The sequence below is a fragment of the Oncorhynchus nerka genome, linkage group LG11 (genome assembly GCF_034236695.1).
Source record: "Oncorhynchus nerka isolate Pitt River linkage group LG11, Oner_Uvic_2.0, whole genome shotgun sequence".
NCBI lineage: Eukaryota > Metazoa > Chordata > Actinopteri > Salmoniformes > Salmonidae > Oncorhynchus > Oncorhynchus nerka.
The window spans coordinates 51,344,778-51,368,733 of record NC_088406.1 but is presented as its reverse complement, the minus strand read 5'-3'; the positions used below and the strand labels follow the sequence as shown (position 1 = coordinate 51,368,733).

The 23,956-nt window shown below is 45.8% G+C and overlaps 1 protein-coding gene across 1 annotated transcript in view; it reads right to left on the bottom strand.

Annotated features, from left to right (window-relative positions):
- LOC115137098 (mitogen-activated protein kinase kinase kinase 10-like) overlaps nucleotides 1-23,663 on the bottom strand; it is a 32,536-nt gene extending 8,873 nt beyond the window's left edge. Inside the window, 1 exon segment of the mRNA XM_029673150.2 lies at nucleotides 20,522-23,663. Coding sequence (XP_029529010.2) covers nucleotides 20,522-21,521 — 1,000 coding nt within the window. The 5' untranslated portion in view covers nucleotides 21,522-23,663.
- Nucleotides 23,664-23,956: the final 293 nt, after the last annotated feature.

Below are 23,956 nucleotides of genomic sequence, written 5' to 3'. Positions count from 1 at the left end.
ACACAGTCCACAGTGCTGGGAGAGAGGAGGGGATTGTACTTGCTTATCTACAGGCGTATGCAAAGGGAGGCGGGGAGAGGCACAGCACACAGCTGAGTCTTTGTTTAAGCACACGCACACTCTCACACACACACACAGACCTGGCTCACGTGAAACAGGTGTGCCTCTGAGACTCATTATATGCCGACAGGCAGCTAATGTCCAAGCACACGCAATCAAAAGGTAATGTCAAGCACACGCAATCAAAAGGTAATGTCAAGCACACGCAATCAAAAGGTCATGTCAAGCACACGCAATCAAAAGGTCATGTCAAGCACAGTACATGTAGTATATGTTGAGTCTTGAATTGATGAAGATTTCACCATATCATGGGCTTTTCTTAATCTCCCGATGCCGACCACTGTTCATCAAACAGCATTCGGACATTTCCTTTGAGGTCAATCAACAACGTGCTGGGTTCAATGGCATGATAACATACTGTATACTTTATACATACTGTACTTTATTTCTCACCCAAATACACACAATATCCCATAATGGCAAAGTAAAAACATGTTTTTATAGACATTTTTGCACATTTATTGAAAATGAAATATAGAAATATCTCTTTTACATAAGTATTCACACCCTTGAGTCAACACTTTGCAGAAGCATCTTGGCAGCGATTACAGCTGTGAGTCTTTCTGGGTAAGTCTCAAAGAGCTTTCCACACGTGGAGTACGTAACATTGGCCCATGTTCTTTTCAAAAACCTTCAAGCTCTGTCAAATTGGTTGCTGCTCATTGCTAGACAACCATTTTTAGGTCTTGCCATAGATTTTCGAGTAGATTTAAGTCAAAACTGTAACCCGGGAACATTCACTGTCTTCTTGGTAGCAACTCCAGTGTAGATTTGGCCTTGTGTTTTAAGTTATTGTCCTGCTGAAAGGTGAATTAATCTCCTAGTGAAAATCAGACTGAAGTTTTCCTCTATAATTTTTGCCTGTGCTTAGCTCCATTCTGTTTATTTTTTATCCTGAAAAAGTCCTTAACGATTACAAGCATACCCATAACATGACGCAGCCAACACCATGCTTTAAAGATATGGAGAGTGGTACTCAGCAATGTGTTGTTTTGGATTTGCCCTAAACATTGTATTCAGGACAAAAAGTTTATTGATTTGCTACATTTTTTGCAGCATTACTTTAGTGCCTTGTTGCAAACAGGATGCATGTTTTGGAATATTTTTTTAATTATGCACAGGCTTCCTTCTTTTCACTGTTAATTAGGTTAGTATTGTGGATAGTTTTCTCCTATCACAGCTATTAAACTCTGTAACTGTTTTAAAGTCACCATTGGCCTCATGGTGAAATCCCTGAGCGGTTTCCTTCCTCTCCGGCAACACTGAGTTAGTAAGGACGCCTGTATCTTTGTGGTGACTGGGTGTATTGATACACCATCCAAAGTGTATTTAATAACTTAAACAATATTATTGCGCACAGAGTGAGCACATGCAACTTATTATGTGACTTGTTAAGCACATTTTTAATCCTGAACTTATATAAACTTGCCAAAACAAAGACGTTGAATACTTATTGACTTAAGAAATATCGGCTTTTCATTTTTCATTAACTAGAATAAACTTCTAAAATCATAATTCCACTTTGACCCTTATGGGGTATGTGTGTATAGGCCAGGGACAAAAAAATATATATATTACAATTCAGACTGTAACACAACAAAATGTGGAAAGGTCAAAGGGTGTGAATACTTTCGGAAGGCACTGTACAGTATGTCAAAAAAGGACTTGGGCAATAGTTGGCGGCTCATTTGGGAGAGCATTGCACTTGTAACGCCAGGGTTGTGGGTTTGATTCCCACAGGGGACCAGTAGGGGAAAATGTACGAACTCACTACTTTTAAGTTGCAAGAGATAAGAGAGTCTTCTAAAATGGTAAATATCGCCTGTCTATTCGTCAACATGCACATTTGTGTTTGTGTGTGCATGTGTCTGTATGTTTCACATGTGTGTGTGTGTGTGTATAGCTTCCACCCAAGTCTAATCTGAGGGACAGGGAATAAGGGACGGCTGATGACAATGATAATAAGCCATTGTCGTCCCCCAGCTCTCTTTTTCTATTTCAATACCACTGTCTCTCTCTCTGTGAGGGACAGCTGTCTCCCCAGGGCTGGCTGGGCTCTCTCTGTGTGTGTGTGTGTGTGTGTGTGTGTGTGTGTGTGTGTGTGTGTGTGTGTGTGTGTGTGTGTGTGTGTGTGTGTGTGTGCGTGTGCGCGTGCGCGTCGGTGAGTGCCTGTGAAAGATGGAGAGAGAAAAAGAGGCAGAGAGAGAGGGAGGCAGAGAGAGGCAGCGAGTGTGAGAGAGGCGTGAATGTTGTGCGTCTGTTTGCATGTGAAACTGAGGGTGTCTGTGTCCGTCAGAGTCCATGTGTGTGTTTGAGTTGACACTACTTTGATTTTGGTGTTCGACTACAGTATGTGCGCTCCACATAGCAGTGTGTGAATATGTGAGCGAGAGAGGGAGAATGTGTCCAGATATCTGTGATCAAAGCAGAGCCACCTGCTCTCCACTAGCTCTCATGTTGTCACCATGTTTTCAGCTCCAGCGCAGCATTTCACAGTGTAACCACACTAATAACTTATACAAAATATTGAAATATTTACACATCTACTGTTGCTAAGCTTGAAAAACAACACATACATATTATTCACAAAGAGGTCAAGTATTCCCGTGCTGCATGGCATTAATGTTGACGTCAGTTACTGGCACTCAAAAAAACACGAAGTGCCATCAACATCAACGAAGTGCCATCGAGTTTCCATTACCTTCCTCCGCCACAACCCAGACATAACCTCCCCCTCGTTCTTTCCTTCGATCCCTCCATCCCCAGCCACTGGACCCTGACCCTCAAAGGAGAGCAGAGGAATGTTGTGAGTCACTCTTTACACAGAGGACAGATAAAGACTAACCGTGGAGACTTAACCTCAGGGACTAGTCGTTAAAGAGGCAATCTGCAATTTCTACATCCATTTTGCAATTTGCCACATCCATAATTTTGATTATTTTTATCCATAGCTCGGCCTATGATTTTGAGAGCGGTTACATTTCTCCAGCCCCATCCCTCAAATGTTTACCAAAACGGGGTGTCCGCTTTGTTAAGGCTAGTCAACAGGTTATGTTAAGTACAGGTGGCCGGTTCCCCTTTGGGATGGTGGAGGGGAGGGAGACAAGACTAAAACGCTTATTACGGTATATAATGCAGCGATCATATACATTTATATATGAGTAACTATTACTATTAAATGGGAAGTACCTTGGTGTCCACATCACCAACAAACTATCATGGTCCAAACACACCAACACAGTCGTGAAGAGGGCGCAACAACACCTATTCTCCCGCAAGGAGACTGAAAAGATTTGGCATGGGTCATCAGATCCTCAGAAAGTTCTACAGCTGCACCATCTAGAGCATCCTGACTGGTTGCATCACCGCCTGGTATGGCAACTGCTCGGCCTCCGAGTGCAAGACGCTAACGAGGGTAGTGCGTACGGCCCAGTACATTACTGGGGCCAAGCTTCCTACCATCCAGGACTTCTATACCAGGCGGTGTCAGAGCCCTAAAAATTGCCCAAGACTCCAGCCACCCGAGTAATAGACTGTTGTCTCTGCTACAGCACAAAAAGCGATACCGGAGCGCCAAGTCTAGGTCCAAAAGGTTTCTTAACAGCTTCTTACCCCCAAGCCATAAGACTGCTGAACAGCGAATCAAATGGCTACCCGGACTATTAGCATTGATCTGCTACACAGCTTAACCAGTTAGTCTACTTTACTTTGGTGTGGGGTGACTTTAATGTGCAGGGTCATCAACCTCAGTTGTTATGGTAACCAGGACAGAGGTCGTGCTCTGTCAGACAGGAAGCTAAGGAGCTGAGACTGAGATGGAGAGATAAGCCTGGGAGAACTAGGTAGATTTGACAACACAATTAGTAAACAGTAGCCTCACTGACCTGGACCTCCCTATGCTCCTCTTCCCCCACCTACTCTGTCCTCATCCCTCCATTCCTCTCTCTCTATCTTTCCCTCCCCTCACTTTCTTTTCCTCCAACCTCTCTTTCACTTCTAACTTCCTCCCCATCCCTTCCTGTCCTTAATACTAAGAAGCACATGGCTGAGCTCTTTAATCACACCTTCATTAAGCCAAGATTCCTTGCCCGTCCAACACCTCCCAGCCCTTCTAATGCAACTAGCCCTGATGCTCCTCCCTCTTTTTCCCCTGCCCCGCTACAAAGTTTCTCCCTGCAGACGGTCACTGAGTCTGAGATGCTAAAGGAGCTCCTTAGACTTGACCCCCCAAAAAATATCTCTGTCAGATGGTTTAGATCCTTTCTTCTTTAAGGTTGCAGCCCCTATCATCTCCGAGCCTATCTCTCACCTTTGTAACCCATGGCTCCTCTCTGGGGAGGTTCCCAGTGCTTGGAAGGCATCCATGGTGCATCCTTTATTTAAAGGGTGAGCTCAAGCTGTTCCTAACTGTTATAGGCCAATTTATATCTTGCCCTGTTTATCAAAAGTGTTGGAAAAATCAACTGACTGGCTTTCTTGATGTTTATAGTATTCTCTCTGGTATGCAATTTGGTTTCCACTCAGGTTATTGTCACAATCTGTTTTTCAGGTCAACCAGCGTTTTGTTCTCAGCTCCTGCTTTTCCCAGTCTCTCTTTTTCTTGCCCTCCTGGTTTTGACCCTTGCCTGTCCTGACTCTGAGCCCACCTGCCTGACCACTCTGCCTGAGCCTGCCTGACGACCTGTACCTTTGCCCCACCTCTGGATTGTTGACCTCTGCCTACCCTGACCCTGACTGCCATCCGGTACAGTTGCCCCACCTCTGGTTTACTGACCCCTGCCTGCCTTGACCTGTCTATTGCCTGCCCCTGTTGGAATATTAAACCATTGTCAATTCGACGTGTCTGCATCTGGGTCTTATCTTGATTCCTGATAGTTATGGATGTGTCACTGCAACCTTAAATGTCCTAAATAATGTCACTATTGCCATTGATTCGAAGCAATATTGTGCTGCTATTTTTATTGACTTGGCCAAAGCTATTGACTTGGCCAAGACCATTCCATTCTTGTGGGTCGGCTAAGGAGTATTGGTATCTCTGAGGGTCTTTGGCCTGGTTTGCTAACTACCTCTCCCAAAGAGTGCAGTGTGTCAAGTCAGAACATCTGCTGTCTCAGCCACTGCCTGTCACCAAGGGAGTACGCCATGCTCTTCTCAATTTACATCAACAACATACACTAGATTACCAAAAATATGTGGAGACCTGCTCGTCGAACATCTCATTCCAAAATCATGGGAATTAGTATGGAGTTGGTTCCCCCTTGCTGCTTTAACAGCCTGCACTCTTCTGGGAAGGCTTTCCAAGAGATGTTGTAACATTGCTGCGGGGACTTGCTTCCATTTAGCCACAAGAGCAATAATGAGGTCGGGCACTGAGGTTGGGCGATTAGGCCTGGCTTGCAGTCGGCGTTCCAATTCATCCCAAGTTATTCTGATCTCGACAAACCATTTCTGTATGGACCTTGCTTTGTGCAAAGTTGGAAGCACATAATCTTCTAGACTGTCGTTGTATGCTGTAGGGTTAAGATTTCCCTTCACTGGAACTAAGGGGCCTAGCCCGAACCATGAAAAACAGACCCAGACCATTATTCCTCCTCCACCAAACTTTACAGCTGGCACTATGCATTTGGGCAGAGAGCGTTCTCCTGGCATCCGCCAAACCCAGATTTGTCGATCGGACTGCCAGATGGAGAAGCGTGACTCGTCACTCCAGAGAACGCAACTTAGACTTGTGTGCGGCTGCTCGGCCATGGACATTCGATTTTTACTCACTACGCTCTTCAGCACTCGGTGGTCCCGTTCTGTGAGCTTGTGTGGCCTACCACTACGCGGCTGAGCCGTTGTTGCTCCTAGATGTTTCCAATGCACAATAACAGAACTTAGAGTTGACCGGGGCAGCTCTAGCACGGTAGAAAATGGACAAACTGACTTGTTGGAAAGTTAGCATCCTGTGACGGTGCAGCATTGAAAGTCACTGAGCTCTGCTGTAAGGCCGTACTACTGCCAATGTTCGTCTATGGAGCTTGTATGGCTGTGTGCTCGATTTTTATACACCTGTCAGCAGCCGGTCTGGCTGGAATAGCCAAATCCACTAATTTGAAGGGGTGTCCACATACTTTTGTGTAGTATAGTGTAGTTCAGGAAGGACTCAACATTAGGACCCCCACCCCCACTCCCCCACCCCGACTGGTGTGATTAATACCTTGGAGGGTTTATAGCTTCAGGTAGTCACATCAAAGAAGTACTTGGGAGTATGGCTAGATGGTACACTGTCTTTCTCTCAGCACATATCCAAGCTGCAAGCTAAGGTGAAATCTAGACTTGGTTTCCTCTATCGTAATCTCTCCTCTTTCACCCCAGCTGCCACACTAACCCTGATTCAGATGACCATCCTACCCATGCTAGATTACGGAGACGTAATTTAGAGAGAAGGCAAGTAAGGGTGCTCTCAAGCGGCTAGATGTCCTTTACCATTCGGCCATCAGATTTGCCACCAATGCTCCTCATAGGACACACTGCACTCTATACTCCTCTGTAAACTGTCTATCTCTGTATACCTGACAATAGACCCACTGGTTGTTGCTTATTTACAAAACCCTCTTAGGCATCACTCCCCCCTATCTGAGATATCTACTGCAGCCCTCCTCCTCCACATACAACCCTCATCCTCCCGTTCTGCCAGTCACATTCTGTTAAAGGTCCCCAAAGCCCACACTTCCCTGGGTCGCTCCTCTTTTCAGTTCACTGCAGCTCGCGACTGGAACGAGCTGCAAAAAACACTCGAACTGGACACTTTTATCTCCATCTCTACATTCGAGGACTCAATCATGGACACTCTTACTGACACTTGTGACTGTTTAGCGTGATGTATTGTTGTCTCTACCTTTTTGCCCTTTGTGCTGTTGTCTGTGCCTAACAATGTTTGTACCATGTTGTGCCTCTGCCATGTTGTGTTGCTACTGTGTTGTTGTCATGTTGTGTTGCTACCATGCTGTGTTGTCATGTGCTGCTGCCACGTTGTGTTGTCGTCTTAGGTCTCTCTTTACGTAGTGTTGTGGTGTCTCTCTTGTCGTGATGTGTGTTTTGTCCTACATTTTTATTTGAATCCCAGCCCCTGTCCCCGCAGGATGCCTTTTGCCTCTTGGTAGGCCTTCATTGTAACTAAGAATTTGTTCCTTGTGGACTTTCCTAGTTAAATAACGGTTTAACAAAAACAAAACAAATTAAAGTATTTCTCTTAGTTAATCTCTCCCGCTCCCTCTTTCCTTCCTCTCAGTCTCCCACCTCTCTCCCTCCACCCCCCTCTCTCTCTCTCTCTCTCTCTCTACGCCTCTCACTCTCCCCTTCTCATCTCCCTCTCTCTGTTTCTGTCCACAGAGGAACAGGTGTAGCCTGCAGGGTGGAACAGCTGTTGCCTCCAACGAATCAACCCCCCCCGCTACACAAAGACCCCTGCACCCCGGCATCCCTCCCAGCCCTCCACACACACAGACACCACTCTGAAACCTGCTGGGTCTACTAGTCTAACAGGGCAGAGCACCATCCACCGCCGTCCTGCAGATTAGCTCATGCCACGCTGCAGCTCAGGCAGCGTGGCATGTTTAGACTGTCCTCCTCCTCCTCACTAGGGACATGACCTTATGACTGGAGTGTGTTCTGCCTGCAATTGCCCACCTCAGTTGAATTTCCAGACCGAAAAACATTCTTCAAGAAATAGGTTGCAAGATTTTCTCTACATGGTGGCAAGAGGGATTTCTGAGAAGAGGGTTTTGGGCTGGCTAAACGTTTAGGTGACAGACGTGGCCGTGAGCCAACCAGGTAGAATGATTGGCATGGCTGTGAGCCAATGTGAGAGTGCAAAGGGCTCTATTATCCTTCTACTCCAATAGAGGTCTTTGATACAGTCACTACCCCCGCCCCTCAGGGCCAGTCTGTGGGACTCCGTTTCCACTTCACTACAGATCACAGCCCTGCCGACAAAGCCACCCCCCATATACCCACCAAGCCATCCCCTACTCACCCCCTTATCTCCATCCCTCGCTCCCCCGTGCCCCCTCCCATGTCTGTCTGCCATTCCAGCTGTCGCCTGCCTAGGATCAACTCAGACTACCCACACTGGGGAGGTGAGATGGAAAGAAAGAAAGAAAGAAAGAGAGAGAGAGAGCAAGAGAGGGAGAGAAAGAGAGAGAGAGGGTATGGGTATGGGTATGGGTATAGGGGGGAGAGTAAAGGTGACCACATGCTTACCTTCTGAAACAGTTTGTGCATACAGTACCAGTCAAAAGTTTGGACACACCTACTCATTCAATGTTTTTATTTATTTGGACTATTTTCTACATTGTAGAATAATAGTGAAGACATCAAAACTATGAAATAACACATGTGGAATCACGTAGTAACCAAAAAAGGTGTTAAACAAATCAAACTATATTTTATATTTCAGATTCTTCAAAGTAGCCACCCTTTGCCTTGACGACAGCATTGCACACTCTTTGCATTCTCTCAACCATTGAAGAATCCCTACTGTTGACTAATCCCTGACGAAGGGGCGTAGACTTCGGCGACTAAACTTCGGCTTGAAAAAAAACACGGGAAAAAAACCTTGCCGGAAACCAAAACGGACAAAAATGTCCCAAAACGGTGTCATAAAACATGCACAAACGGTTTCGGGTGGGACGTAAGCAGATGCCTTTAAGGGAGAGGGACAGAAGGAAGGGACAGAGAGTCTGAGGAGAAATGGGGGAGGGGATGGAGATAAGAAGGAAGGGACAGAGAGTCTGAGGAGAAATGGGGGAGGGGGTGGAGATAAGAAGGAAGGGACAGAGAGTCTGAGGAGAAATGGGGGGGTGGAGATAAGAAGGAAGGGACAGAGAGTCTGAGGAGAAATGGGGAGGGGATGGAGATAAGAAGGAAGGGACAGAGAGTCTGAGGAGAAATGGGGGGGTGGAGATAAGAAGGAAGGGACAGAGAGTCTGAGGAGAAATGGGGGGTGGAGATAAGAAGGAAGGGACAGAGAGTCTGAGGAGAAATGGGGGGGTGGAGATAAGAAGGAAGGGACAGAGAGTCTGAGGAGAAATGGGGGGGGATAAGAAGGAAGGGACAGAGAGTCTGAGGAGAAATGGGGGGTGGAGATAAGAAGGAAGGGACAGAGAGTCTGAGGAGAAATGGGGGGTGGAGATAAGAAGGAAGGGACAGAGAGTCTGAGGAGAAATGGGGGGGTGGAGATAAGAAGGAAGGGACAGAGAGTCTGAGGAGAAATGGGGGGGTGGAGATAAGAAGGAAGGGACAGAGAGTCTGAGGAGAAATGGGGGGAGATAAGAAGGAAGGGACAGAGAGTCTGAGGAGAAATGGGAGGGGGGGATAAGAAGGAAGGGAGGAGACAAGGAAGAGAGAAAAATGACAAGAGAGAGACAGGAATGAGGGCAAGGGCAGAGGGATGAGGATAAACTGGCAGACAAGGTGGCGGAGAAAGGAGGGCAAGGGCAAGATGGAGAGGAAAATGGAGCGAGATTGGTAGAGGATTAGTGGCATGACAAATAGAGAAGTGGAGTCGATGAAAAAATGAAGGGTGAAGGAGTGAAAGAGATGACTACTTTTTTTTCCATCGTGCTGGTAGGATATCTGGTAGGATATTCTTCATGTCTTGATGTCCATCTAGGTCTTTCTTTCTTTCGCACGTTCCTGTTCTGACACTCACCAAAGAGAAACCATACACCAGTCAAGAACACTAACCCATCTCACAAAACACTACACAGGGATACAAGTACAGTATACAACACTGCTCTTAATTGTGCATGGCACCGTAGCCGGCGCGTCCATGAAGCTAAGGGCAGCTTTCCCTAAAGTAAATTGAAATATTATATAGCCTTATATAGCCTAAATCCCGTCTATACAGAAATCAATTAAATCATTCAAATAGGCTACTGAAGCATGATTTGGCCTCAGAGGATCATTAGCTTCTGTTGTGGATTGTTTTACATCTCATTGCCTACAGTCGGAAGGAAAGATAGCGTGCACAATTTGGGCAGCGTGCGAGAAAAATACAAAATCTATGATTGTTGAATTGCGACTGTCAGTGAAAAGTAGAGAGGCCCAGCCAAGCATATCGCAATGTTTCCAAATACAATGGCGGGAAACTATAGTTTGGAAAGGAAATGGCTGTTGCTGTAAAGAAGACAATGCAAAATACTCGAATCTGTGTTATAGTTGATCAAAATTCAACAGTATATTATGTTATTGGTACCAGCGGAGAGCATCGGCCTTATCCCGGGTGAGTACACTGCGCATATTCATTCTTTATCATTGTTGGGTCGGTGTCAGGTTTGTTTTTGGACAATACTTTTTCTCCGGGCAGGAGACAATACTTGTCTCCCATTCTCATAGGCCTATTATATTGATCTGTTTGTCAGTGTCAACAGAGTAGCGTGGGCTACCATGTCATTTATCGTATTTAAGAAAAGGTTCTGCTAATGGCTCCAGTTTTATAACGTGAAATGTGTTTATAAAATAACATTTAAAAAAAAGTCCTGTGCAAAGAAAGAAGAAACATATCTCATATAGCATATAGCCTTAGCCTACTCTATGCAATACTCTCTCAGGCATACACCGACTGGTCTTTTTTTTGCGAACAGTGAGAGTTATATTATTAGCCTTGAATGATGATTATCGAATCTACTCATTACATTGCGAATAGTAGGCTATCTTACGTAAGTGTTTAAATGCGATGACGCGTGGAATGCTTCATTGTAAAGGTGCATTTCTATGGTGAACATTTGCTTCCCCAAACTGGAAACACAAACGCCGGCCTATGTTTGATACTTTACAGGAAGCCAATAAATAACATCAGCATAATGGATGCTGCACCCACAGTATCGCAGCCAGCATTGCTGCACTTTGCCTGCTTGGATATGGAGGTTGTACTGAATCTGCTCGCATGTCATCGATACCCCTGGTTGGCTCCATTCGTATTAACCAGAGGCCATTTGGGCTCTAATCCTGAGCCGTGCAGTTGCACAGTTTCACCCTGGAGGCATTCACTTTGTCTCCACACAAATGCAGCTGCCAAATTCATGTGACCAGGCAGCCTGGTTCTCATAAAGGGTTGAGGTATTAAGTGAGACTGCTTTCCCCCCAGTATGTGGAGCAGGACTGCAGGTTCACTATCGAGATTTGTAAAACTGGGTATTTGAATTCGAGACATATTTCACTCCCCACCTCAAACATTTGGGAGTGAAATTGACATGGTTTTACCGACGAAAAGACATCTCTTAGCATTTGGCCGATCCATTTGACCCTTTTTGTTCTGTCTATTTGAGACACAAACCATCGACACCAGGGAATCCATCTAAATATTGCTGGACTGGGAGGCTAGTCTTAGATCCACCAGGCTCTGTAAAGCGAGCAGGTTCAACACACAAACACAGTCCAATGTTCATTTCACACAGTGACATTAGCCTTGATTTCTATAACAGCCCGTCTTTTTTTATACCTATTGTAGGTCGGCACGTAGTTCTAGTTGTAGTTCTTTATCGTACCGTAGTTTATCCCTGTGAAGCCGTGTATAACTGCATCATGGAGTCAGTGCAGCAGTCGTACCCTGCTTATGACCCCATGACCTTTCCGCAAACATGCACACGGACACATTTCCGGGCCGCTAATACTATGTGATGTCCAGGGAAATCATAACACCTAGGATGTTAGCATTCTCCCTTGTTTTCAAAGAGCACGCCACAGTATAGCTCTCAGTGTCTCCTCTACTCTTCTGTGGTTGGTCAAGGAACCTGGCTCAGGGGGACACCCTGTGTGTCGCGCTGGTATAAAGGATTTGGAGACAGGCGCAGGAGTACACAATCGTGTTTTATTTATTTAAATACAGCCAAAAACAAACACGTATACAAAAACCCTGGGCCGTACCCAAACAAAAGAGCGAGGGTAAACCTCGCTGAACGCCACGGGGGCGATATATAAAGCCCGCAGCATAACAGCTGCACCAACGCGTAGGTGCTCACACCACCAACGGACATGGGAACGATAACCGACAAAAGACCGAGGGAACAGAGGGCACCTATATAACATACTAATCAGGAGAAATGGGAACCAGGAGTGTGCAATCAGACAAGAGAGTCCGGGGTTGATGATAATGAATCCCGTTCAGGGAAGCCTAGAAAGTCGGTGACGTAGACCTCCAGGAACTGGTGAACAGAATGAGCAGCAGTACCGGGGGGGGATCCGTGACACAGTGCAAGGCCCCCTGTGTTGGGCCTCCCTTCTCTCAGTCTCCCCCAGTCCCCTGGAGCCCTAGGCCCAGTGCAAGCCTGGCCAGCAACAATGCCCTTCTAACAGCAGTCGCCACACACAGCCTGGCCAATGTGCCTTGTGCCAGCTTCGTCTGTATGTGTGTGCATGCACGCGTCTGTGTGCAGCGTGTGCTCTCTGTGGCTGTTGTCACGTGAGGCTGGCAGAGGTAGGCTGGGTGCCAATGTTGCCCTGTTAACTGGGTTCTGTACAGTATGTACAGTATGTCACCATTCTGGGAATGTCAGGAATGCAGGGAAATTAGTCACTAGGATGAACCGGAATACATGTCAAATTCCTCAAATCAGTGAATAAGTGGAAACTAGAGAAGTTCATGGGGTTGGGATACTGTGTAGTGTGACCTGTGTCCTCATTAGTTTACTGGTAGCCATTGGCCTCATCTCTTATCTGTTCATTGACTTGTGTAGACAGTACCAGTGTGTGTGTGTGTGTGTGTGTGTGTGTGTGTGTGTGTGTGTGTGTGTGTGTGTGTGTGTGTGTGTGTGTGTGTGTGTGTGTGTGTGTGTGCGCGTGCGTTTCTGCAATCTGACTGACCATTGATCGGTGTCATTTCAGACACACTGAGCTATTCTGCTTTCCCCTGCTATCCCTCTCCCCCTCTCTATCTCTCTCCCTCTTTCTATCCTCTCTCCCTCTTTCTATCCCCCTCTCCCTCTATATCCCTCTTTATCCTCTCCCCCTCTCTATGCCTCTATCCCTCTCTCTATTATCCCTCTTTCCCCCTCTACCTCTCTATCCCTCTCTTCCCCTCCATCCCTCTCCCCCTTTCTCACTGTGGGCACTTTCATCATGTTTATCAACTCAGGGGGTCTAACTGAGCTTAACAGACAGGGAATACAAACATCTGTTTGCAGTGTGCCCCTGTTCTCACGGTGCCTCTGCTGAGTCCAAGGCCTTTCTGAGAGCCAAACACAGAAGTAAGACAGACAATACTGACACTACTACTCACAGGATTGGCCTCATTTGACCTGATTGGAGACAATTCGTTTGTTCTCTTTGCGACCAATTACTATGTTAAACGAATTAGTCCACCACCATTGGTTGATTGGTGAGGTGTTTTGGTTGGGAACATACAGATGTGTGGAGTAGGAAGAGCGGCACAAGAGGAACTGTATGATGTTGAGTCCTCTTAGTCTGTGGAACACTCTGACCGTGTCTCCAACTGAGCCCATCCCCACCACTTTCCCCATCCCTCTACCGCTCCCTCCCTCCACCACCCCCTCCTCCAACCTAGCCCGCAGGGCCCACTCTGCAGCAAACGCATTCCTTCTCCTTTTCTCTACCCATCCATCCCTCCGTTCTGTCATTCAAGGTCTACAGTCGACCTCACTCCCTCCGTCTCTCTGTGTCGTCCGTCCTCTCCGCGCCCCCTCCCCCCGCGGTGACTCCTGTCATTGTGAGCCCAGCTCTGTCTTGGCTTGTTGTGTGAGAATGGGGTCATTGTTGCTGCACTACCAGTGAGTATTTCCTGCCCTAGCTAGCTAGCACCACCGTGTCCCTCTGTCCCACATCCATACACACACATATATAGCGCATTCGGGAAACTATTCAGAATCCTTGACTTTTTCCACATTTTATTACGTGACAGCCTTATTCTAAAATGGATTAAATATTTAAATGCCCAATAATGAAAACAGGTTTTTAGACATTTTGGGGAAATTAAAAAAAAAAGAAAAGCAAAACAGATACCTTATTTATATAAGCATTCAGAACCTTTGCTATGAGACTCAAAATTTAGCTCAGGTGCATCCTGTTTCCATTGATCATCCTTGAAATGTTTCTACAAACTGATTAGAGTCCACCTGTGGTAAATTCTATTGATTGAACATGATTTGGAAAGGCACACACAGTTGACGGTGCATGTCGAGGCACAGATCTGGGGAAGGGTACCCAAACAATCATGCAGCATTGAAGGTCCCCAAGAACACAGAGGCCTCCATCATTGTTAAATGGAAGAAGTTTGAAACAACCAAGACTCTTCCAAGAGCTGGCCGCCCAGCCAAACTGAACAATCGGGGGGAAAGGGCCTTAGTCAGGGAAGTGACCAAGAACCCAATGGTCACTCTGACAGAGCTCCAGAGTTCCTCTTTGGAGATGGTAGAGCCTTCCAGAAGGACAACCATCTCTGCAACACTCCACCAATCAGGCCTTTATGGTAGAGTGGCCAGACGGAAGACACTCCTCAGCAAAAGGCACATGACAGCCCGCTTGGAGTTTGCCAAAAGCCACCTAAAGAACTCTCAGATCATGAGAAACAAGATTGTCTGGTCTGATGAAAACAAGATTGAACTCTTTAGCCTGAACGCAAAACATCACGCCTGGAGGAAACCAGGCATCGCTCATCACCCGGCCAATACCATCCCTGTGGGGATGTTTTTCAGTGGCAGGGACTGGGAGACTAGTCAGGATCGAGGGAAAGATGAAAGAAGGAAAGTACAGAGAGATCCTTGATGAAAACCTTCTTCAGAGCGCTCAGGACCTCAGACTGGGGCAAAGGTTCACCTTCCAACAGGACATCGACCCTAAGCACACAGCCAAGACAACGCAAGAGTGGCTTTGGGACACGTCTCTGAATGTCCTTGAGTGGCCCAGCCAGAGCCCGGACTTGAACCCGATTGAACATCTCTGGAAAGACCTGAAAATAGCTATGCAGCGACGCTCCCCATCCAACCTGACAGAGCTTGAGAGAATTTGCACAGAAGAATGAGAGAAACTCCCCAAATACAAGTGTGCCAAGCTTGTAGCGTCATACCCAATAAGACTCAAGGCTGTAATCGCTGCCAAAGGTGCTTCAACAAAGTACAGAGTAAAGGGTCTGAATGCTTATGTAATGTGATATTTCCATTTTTGCTTTGTCATTACGGGATATTGTGTGTAGATTGATGAGGATGTAAAAAAAAAACTCAATTTTAGAAGAAGGCTGTAACAATAACAAAATGTAACAATAACAAACAACAATAACAAAATGTGGGAAAAGTGAACGGGTCTGAGTAATTCCCGAATGCACTGCACATGCAATTGCGTACACACACGCACGCATGTAACACATACAAAGACGTGCATGCACTAACACACTACTCTCAGTGATAAATTCAAGGAGGGGAGGATGCATTGCCGAAAGCATTCAAACAGGGCCCTTGATTGATTAATTCATTGATTGAATCAGGTGCCGTAGTGCTGGCCAGTATTTTCCTACTGCTGCCACGAAGAGGAATCAAGTCGTTCTGTGACGGCTCTTCTAGCAGCAACATCCCTCTTTCGGAGTGTGGGAAAGAAGCCAGACAGACAGGCTACTCCGAGCGCTAATCCTTTTCTAAACAGACACACATTTCAACTCTTTTCAATGGCATGCTATGCACTAATCCGATAAATAGCAATTATGGAACGTGTATTCATATCATAATTGAAGGATACCTATATGTAAGATGAGGATGCTCAATATTTCAGTCCAACTCACACCATCTAACCGAATAATATCCAAGTTACTAGTTCCTGTAATTAATGCTGAATTATCCCGTGGTTGGAAAAAGAATATTACAGACTGGACAGGACAGCTTGCAGACACAAGGCCCCACTATTCAGATGAATGTTAACTTGCTTTCCATTTGAAGTGACGGCCCTCAAAAGAGCAGCAGGTAACGTCAACACCCCCCCCCGCCCCCATCTTTTTGAAGCCTATATGCAGCATAATAGCCTATTGTTCAGTATCTTGATGCTCAAACAGCTGTCACAGAAACTCCCAACCAAGGCTACAAATGTGGTTTTTAATGGTATTTTCTTGGTTCCTTTCCTTCATATCGACTCGTCCATAAAAGGACTTGATGGGTGAATCCTCGGAGATGGATATCAAATCCAGTCCTTTTACCTATCAGTGGTCATCTAGGAAACGGGGTCATGGGACAGTAAGACCATTGGGACACAGTCATGTAGGTTATATAACATATTTTTTTAAATTTATTTTATTTTACCTTTATTTTACTAGGCAAGTCAGTTAAGAACAAATTCTTATTTTCAATGACAGCCTAGGAACAGTGGGTTAACTGCCTGTTCAAGGGCAGAACGACAGATTTTGTACCTTGTCAGCTCGGGGATTTGAACTTGCAACCTTTCGGTTTACTAGTCCAATGTTCTAATCACTAGGCTACCCTGCCGCCCCATATATATACCTCTACAGTATATAGAGGGGTCGATCTGACTCATGGGTGTCCATAGAACTAGAATCTATAAAAAGGACTTGGAACCTCTAACTCTAAGTTTACATACACCTTAGCCAAATACATTTAAACTCAACTTTTCACAATTCCTGACTTTTATTCCAAGTTAAAATTCCCTGTCTTAGGCCAGTTAGAATCACCACGTTATTTTAAGAATGTGAAATGTCAAAATAATAGTAGAGAGAATGATTTATTTCAGCTTTTATTTATTTCATCACATTCCCAGTGGGTCAGAAGTTTACATACACTCAATTAGCATTTATTAGCATTGCCTTTAAATTGTTTAACATGGGTCAAACGTTTCAGGTAGCCTTCTGCAAGCTTCCCACAATAAATTGGGTGAATTGTGGTCCATTCCTCCTGACAGAGCTGGTGTAACTGAGTCAGGTTTGTAGGCCTTCTTGCTCGCACACGCTTTTTCAGTTATTTTCTATTGGATTGAGGTTAGGGTTTTGTGATGTCCACTCCAATACCTTGACTTTGTTGTCCTTAAGCCATTTTGTCACAACTTTGGAAGTATGCTTGGCGTCATTGTCCATTTGGAAGACCCATTCGCGACCAAGCTTTAACTTCCTGATTGATGTCTCGAGATGTTGCTTCAATTTATCCAAATAATATTCCTGTCTCATGATGCCATCTATTTTGTGAAGTGCACCAGTCCCTCCTGCAGCAAAGCACCCCCACAACATGATGCTGCCACTACCTTGCTTCACCGTTGGAATGGTGTTCTTCGGCTTGCAAGCCTCCTCCTTTTTCCTCCAAACATATCGATGGTCATTATGGCCAAACAGTTCTATTTTTGTTTCATCAGACCAGAGGACATTTCTCCAAAAAGTATGATCTTTGTCCCCATGTGCAGTTGCAAACCGTAGTCTAACTTTTTTTATGGCGGTTTTTGAGCAGTGGCTTCTTCCTTGCAGAGCGGCCTTTCAGGTTATGTCAATATAGGACTAGTTTTACTGTGGATATAGATAATTTTCTACCTGTTTCCTCCAGCATCTTCACAAGGTCCTTTGCTGTTGTTCTGGGATTGATTTGCACTTTTCACAACAAAGTACATTCATCTCTAGGAGACAGAACGCGTCTCCTTCCTAAGCGGTATGACGGCTGCGTGGTCCCATGGTGTTTATACTCGCGTACTATTGTTTGTACAGATGAACCAGACATGTGGAGGTCTACAATTGTTTTTCTGAGGTCTTGGCTGATTTCTTTTGATTTTCCCATGATGTCAAACAAAGAGGCCCTGAGTTTAAAGGTAGGCCTTAAAATACATCCACAGGTACACCTCCAATTGACTCAAATTATGTTAATTAGTCTATCAGAAGCTTCTAAAGCCATGACATATTTTCTGGAATTTTCCAAGCTGTTTTAAGGCACAGTCAACTTAGTGTATGTAAACTTCTGACCCACTGGAATTGTGATACAGTGACTTATAAGTGAAATAATCTGTCTGTAAACAATTGTTGGAAAAATGACTTGTGTCATGCACAAAGTAGATGTCCTAACCGACTTGCCAAAACTATAGTTTGTTAACAAGAAATGTGTGGAGTGGTTGAAAATGGAGTTTTAATGACTCCAACCTAAGTCTATGTGAACTTCCGACTTCAACAGTAGATTCTGTTTCTATGTGTGATACAGTAGACAGGTGATCAGTGGAAAAGTATTTTGGTACCTTATGCTGAGTCATGTCCATATAATGTACAACTCTGCAGACACGTTAGCCATCACGGGGTAGAGTTTTCAAGACCTCTTTCTGAAGACCCATTATCTAGGGTGGGTTGGATTTCAACTTGATCAAATCACCTGATCAATAAGGTTTTGAATTGAATGGCTATCAACTAGAGCCATGTTTTTGAGAAATGTGTTGTTAATGACACGACTGTTCACATGACCATATTCTTAGGGCTTCTCTGAGTCAGCCTACTATATGTGCTTATAAAACTGTTGTAACAATTATATTCCGATTTATTTTTTTATTTTTATTTTGCTGCTAAATAATATGGCCCAAGGAGGATTGGGCACCACTGAGAGAGTGGGCTGTTTCTGGATCGGTGTGACAGGTATGGCTAAATGGAACAAGGGACAGAGACCTGCCAACCCACAAACACCGCTGTCACATCACTCTAAGGAGGTCACCGTAATCAGATTATCCCAGTTAGACAGTCAGGCTCACTACTCCAGCCTCAGCCAGGCAAACAACAACACAGAGAGAAAGGCAGAAGCACACACACTACAAATACAGTGAGTGTGTAGAGGAGAGGTTGGCAGGCCAGCGAGGGTGGTGGAGAAGAAACAGAGGAGAAGCTGCGGTTGCCTAAAGCTTCTCCGTAAACCGCAGTGATGCCAAACGGGCGGCGGTTTGAAGAGGATATCTGAGACCTGTACACTTGGACAATGAGCTGAGGTGTAACCCTAAACTAAGACGAACCTCTGTTTATCCCCCTCACTCTCTATCCCTCTCCTTCTACCTCCCCAATCTCTCTCACCTTCTATCTCTCTATATTTCTTCTCCCTCTCTGTCCCTCTCTTTCCTCCCTCGTCTTTGTGACCTTTCCTCTCTCCCCATCTCTTTTGCTTCCTCCTCTCCCTTCATCTCTCTCTCCCTCCCTCCGGGCTTCAATATAAGCATTCCTCTTTAAGTCATCGGCTGATCACATACTTGAATACTTTGTTTGTTTTCAATGGGAACGTTTTCAATGGGAACGTTTTCAATTGTTTTCAGTGGGACGCGTCATCCATAGAGGAAGGAGACGGCTTGACAGATTGAGACACTCCTTTGAAATCATCTTTTCACACGGAAGAATTGTAAGTGAAGGAATTGACATTTGTGCAGAGAGGCTGACAGCTGGATGACTCAACACAGCCCAGTGTCGTGAAGGAAGTTCTGCGCGGTTGTTCAAGGCTTCACCGTCCAATCTGATCCCTATCGTTACGGTTACTGAGGGCGAGGCGGCCTCTGATATGGCGGCTCTTGCTACATCGCAGCTTCACAAACCAGAGAGCGATTAGGAACATTTTGTAAGATCTGTGAGCAGGGTGTCTTTAAGCTACAGATACTCCAGATCGCTCTGCCTCTCTCCTTCAAAAAGCCCTGTACTCAGCATCCTGTACCCTCAACTCGTATCTCTACACCCCATCCCCCATGCTCACGTCCCACACAGACAGACACACTCTCACACACACACAAACACAGTGTATACCCCCCCCCCCATACACCAACATCTGCAACTGCGTCTTTAAACAGTAAGTAGCACAAAGGACCAGAAATAGCTTGGCGAGCTGCAGAGCAGAACTGCTCTCCTTGAGGGGTGGTAGAAAGAGGAGGATGAGAAGAGAGGATCGGAGGAGGAGGGGAGAAGGGAAAGATGGCAGAGAGAGAGCCAGCTCTCCAGAGCTGATCTTACCCTGTCATTCTCAACTCAACTGCCTGTGTGTCAACCAGAAAACTCCTATTTCATTTCATCCACACGACACTTGAATGAACCCATCAACACACGGGTTCACAGTACGTACAGTACTGCACATTCTGTAAGTGTCCACTCATCCATCCTCTGTTAAATGGATTTCGTATACTATACCTCCCTTAACTGGAGACTGGGACTAAAACAGGCTTGAATACAGTCCGTCTACGACCTATATGTATGTGTCTTTGACCAATCAAATGTGTATGCATGGCTGATTCAACATGCAAATAAACCAAAGGAAAGAATGAATGTATTCCCATTCTGAGTGTGATTTGCCCCCAAATGTTTTATATTTGACATGAAATAGGAAAGGACTCATTTGGAGCGAATGGGTCAGAAATGAAATCTTTGAGATGGCAGCAGACACACTGTGGTATGAGTGGAGTGGGAGACGAGTGTTGGCATACTCACTGTTGCTAGACTTGAGGTCTCTGTGTATAACCGGTACAAAGGTCTGATTGTGCAGGTAGTCCATCCCTGTGGCGATCTGCACGGCCCAGTTCACCAGCACCCTGGGGGGTACCTTCTTCCCAGCTAGGGCTCTGTTCAGAGCCCCCCCGCGGGCGTACTCCATCACCAGGCAGAGGTTGGGCTCTCGCAGGCACACCCCTATCAGGTTGATGATGTTGGGGTGTCTGAGCATCCAGAAAAGCCTGGCCTCTTGTCGTACGCTTTCAGCTGTGGCGCTGATGTCCTCGTCCGGGTCCTGCCTGGCAGCTTTAACTGCCACCTCCTCCCCTTGCCACATCCCCCTATACACCTTCCCAAACCCCCCTGCCCCAATCACCTCCTCCAGCACCAGCTCCGTGAAGTCGATCTCCAGGGGGCACCCCTCAGGCACCCCACCTGCCACCAGCCCTCCTGGGGTTAGCTGCGGGTAGCTGCCAGCGTCCCTCCGAGTAACGTAGTTGCATGGGAAGATGCCCACCTTGTCCTGGATCTTGCCTGTCCACCAGCCCTCGTCCCCAGACACTTTGGAGTCCTTGGAGAGGACCTCAAGAAGGTCCCCGCGCCGCAGGGTCAGCTCCTCGTCTGCAGTGGCCTCGTAGTCAAACACGGCCGTCCAGTAGGTGGGGGAGGTGGTAGAGCCGCCCTGGTGGCCAGGGTGGGAGTCTGAAGAACCAGAGGAGGAGTTCCAGCTGCTGCCATTCTCAGCCTGGACAGCTGTAGCAGCACACACCGGGGGAGCAGGGGTCATATGTGGGGGCATGGAGGAGAGAGGGGGGCCATAAGGGGGGCCAAGGGGACCAACGAGCATGAGGCCAGGGGGAGGAGGGTCGCAGCAGCCCCCACAGCTGGTGCAGGGCAGTGGGGCTGCTGTGCTGCTCGCTCTGGCATATGGGTCCATGGCTGCTCGGCTGCTGGTCAGCGGTGTGGGCCTGCCCTCTGTCAACTCACGCACAAAATCCATGCAGGGCCCATCAGCCGAATCCAGGCCTCCTTAACCAGAGGAGAGACAGATCAGTGGACAGGCAGGCCAAAGCTCCACTGTCCCATCACTGTCCCCGTTTACTGGGGTAGTTCCAGTTCCTGTCACCAATCATGTGTGTGTAGCAGTCTGTACTACCATGTATAATGCAGTGTGTATTTAACATGTATTTCTACAATAGGTTCTCTCTGGGGTGTGTTTCTAAAGGGGAAAAAAGCAATCAGGGCAGAACCATGGTCATCCCTGAGAGAGGCTACTGTTTATTCTTCAATGGTATGGTCTAGAAAGCTACCAGATAGTCAAGGCTGGCCTGGGAAACCCCCAAAGTGGACCCTCTTCATTACTGTGAGATGAGGTCCTTGTGGGTGGTATAGCTTTGCGCTGCTCGGGAAAGCATGGTCGGGATCTGAACACGGGTCTCTGTAACGTTGCACACTGCTTTTACAACTAGGGTATCTCTGAGCATCTATTGCTATTTCATATTAGACTACTGATTGTATTTACTGTCTCCCTCTCAAGATTCAGCAAGCGCCTGATGGTCTGAGTGGGCCACAACAGTTGTGTTTATTATGGCGTCTTACCATTTTTAGTTCCTTACATTTTTTTGCCCTGATGAGTAACAAGACACAGCCAATGCTGCACTTCATGTCGCCTCATTGAGGACAGATCCTGACTCAGCGATTTAAAGAGGCTAGCTCCTCTCCTTGAAGATTATAAGAGGCCAACGACAGCGAGGAAGCTACACGACAACTGAAGGAGATCGCACATCTGAAGCGGCTATTGGTGGATCCATTTGCACCACATGTAACAAAACATTCTGATTCTAAATAGTGTCATCTGTATAGTTTAACATCCTCTGAGCAAGGATCGTTGTTGTTTCCAAACAAGCACAGAGCAGAAGAATATCGCTTGTCTGACATCTCGTTATTACATGGTCATTGGCTTTTTGACAGCGATGAATTACAGCAATTTGTCTTGACTTCGCATTTTGTTGAAATATCGATTGAAATATTTCCCTACTTTGATGCTGCCTCTTCTAGATCACGTAGGCCTACACCGATAAACGTATAAGCCAGTTTAATGTCCTTAAATAGCGTACTCGTCCATTTTTAGATGGGGAATTACGGCGGACAGCAGTCAGGCAAAGACAATTGAGTGCCTGTACATTTAGCATCTTTGTAGTCAGCGCACATCAATGATTGATCGTTCGTCTTGTTACATTGTCCGGCCCAAGTTCTGCGCACGGTAATGTTTCAATAAACGCGATACACTGAGCCGACACGAACGCGCAGAGAGTCCAGAGACACAGACACCATTGGTACAGCACGGTCTGTTTTTGCCATTATTATCTAACCTTTATTTTGTAGACTACAAGACGATGCCCATTCAAAACATCTGATACATTTGTAACCATAAGCAATAGCCTTGTCTACTTATATGGATACGATGTTTGCACATTTCAGTTATTTGTGATCAAAGATCCCGCACCTGCTGGCTCTACGGAATATGTTTCAGTGCTTCTCGACACCTTCACACGCTAGGTTAGAGAACGAAATAGCCTACCATAACAATAAATGATGGGTTTTGTGAAGGCATCACGCTGTAATTCCAATTGCAAATAGTTGTGTATCTGTTGACGTGATTCAAATAAGGCGATTAATCCTCTACGGTAACGTGTTTTCTTTGACTATGATAGACAGATGCACCATCTTCGAGGCATTTATAATAATAACAATAATAATGTAACAGGCCTAATAAAAGCCTAATCCTCCCTTTTAGTGCCAAATATAATGAGAATCCAGTCTTTATGTGTATATTGCATCTTGTCTTCTGGTTCAAATAAACAAAATATTAAATATTCAAATATTTACGGGAAAAAAGCCTGGACACCGTGCATCACAACATCCATTGACATTGTCGCATGGGCGTGTGATCGCATCCAAATATCCACCATCAGATTCCATAATCCAATTCCACAAAATGAATAGTCTTGGAGTCCTTACTCATCTGAGTCAGTCGGGTGGCCAGTTGTCCTTCACAATCAAATAGCTTTTTTCTCCAAAAGACGTGCCATTTCTAGACGCAGCTGTCAGTATCTAGGCTGACTTTGTGTCCAAATACACCGGCTGGACTGGGTGGAATACGCCGTTGTATTCTGGGAAGTGTAGTTTATTGAGTAGCCTACGTCCACATATCCCTTAATATGTCATAGTTTGGACATAGCTTGGATGAACAAATTAACCTTTGCTTCAATTTGATTATGACAAAATAGGGTTTTAAAATATTATATCTGTTAGACTTTTATTTTTATGGGTAGCCTTTAATTATAGTCAAGGCATTGCTGCACAATAAGCAGCCTATACTGGTCATTGTCAAGTAGTCTAGGTCAGTAGGCGGATGCTTTGTGGATCAGTTGA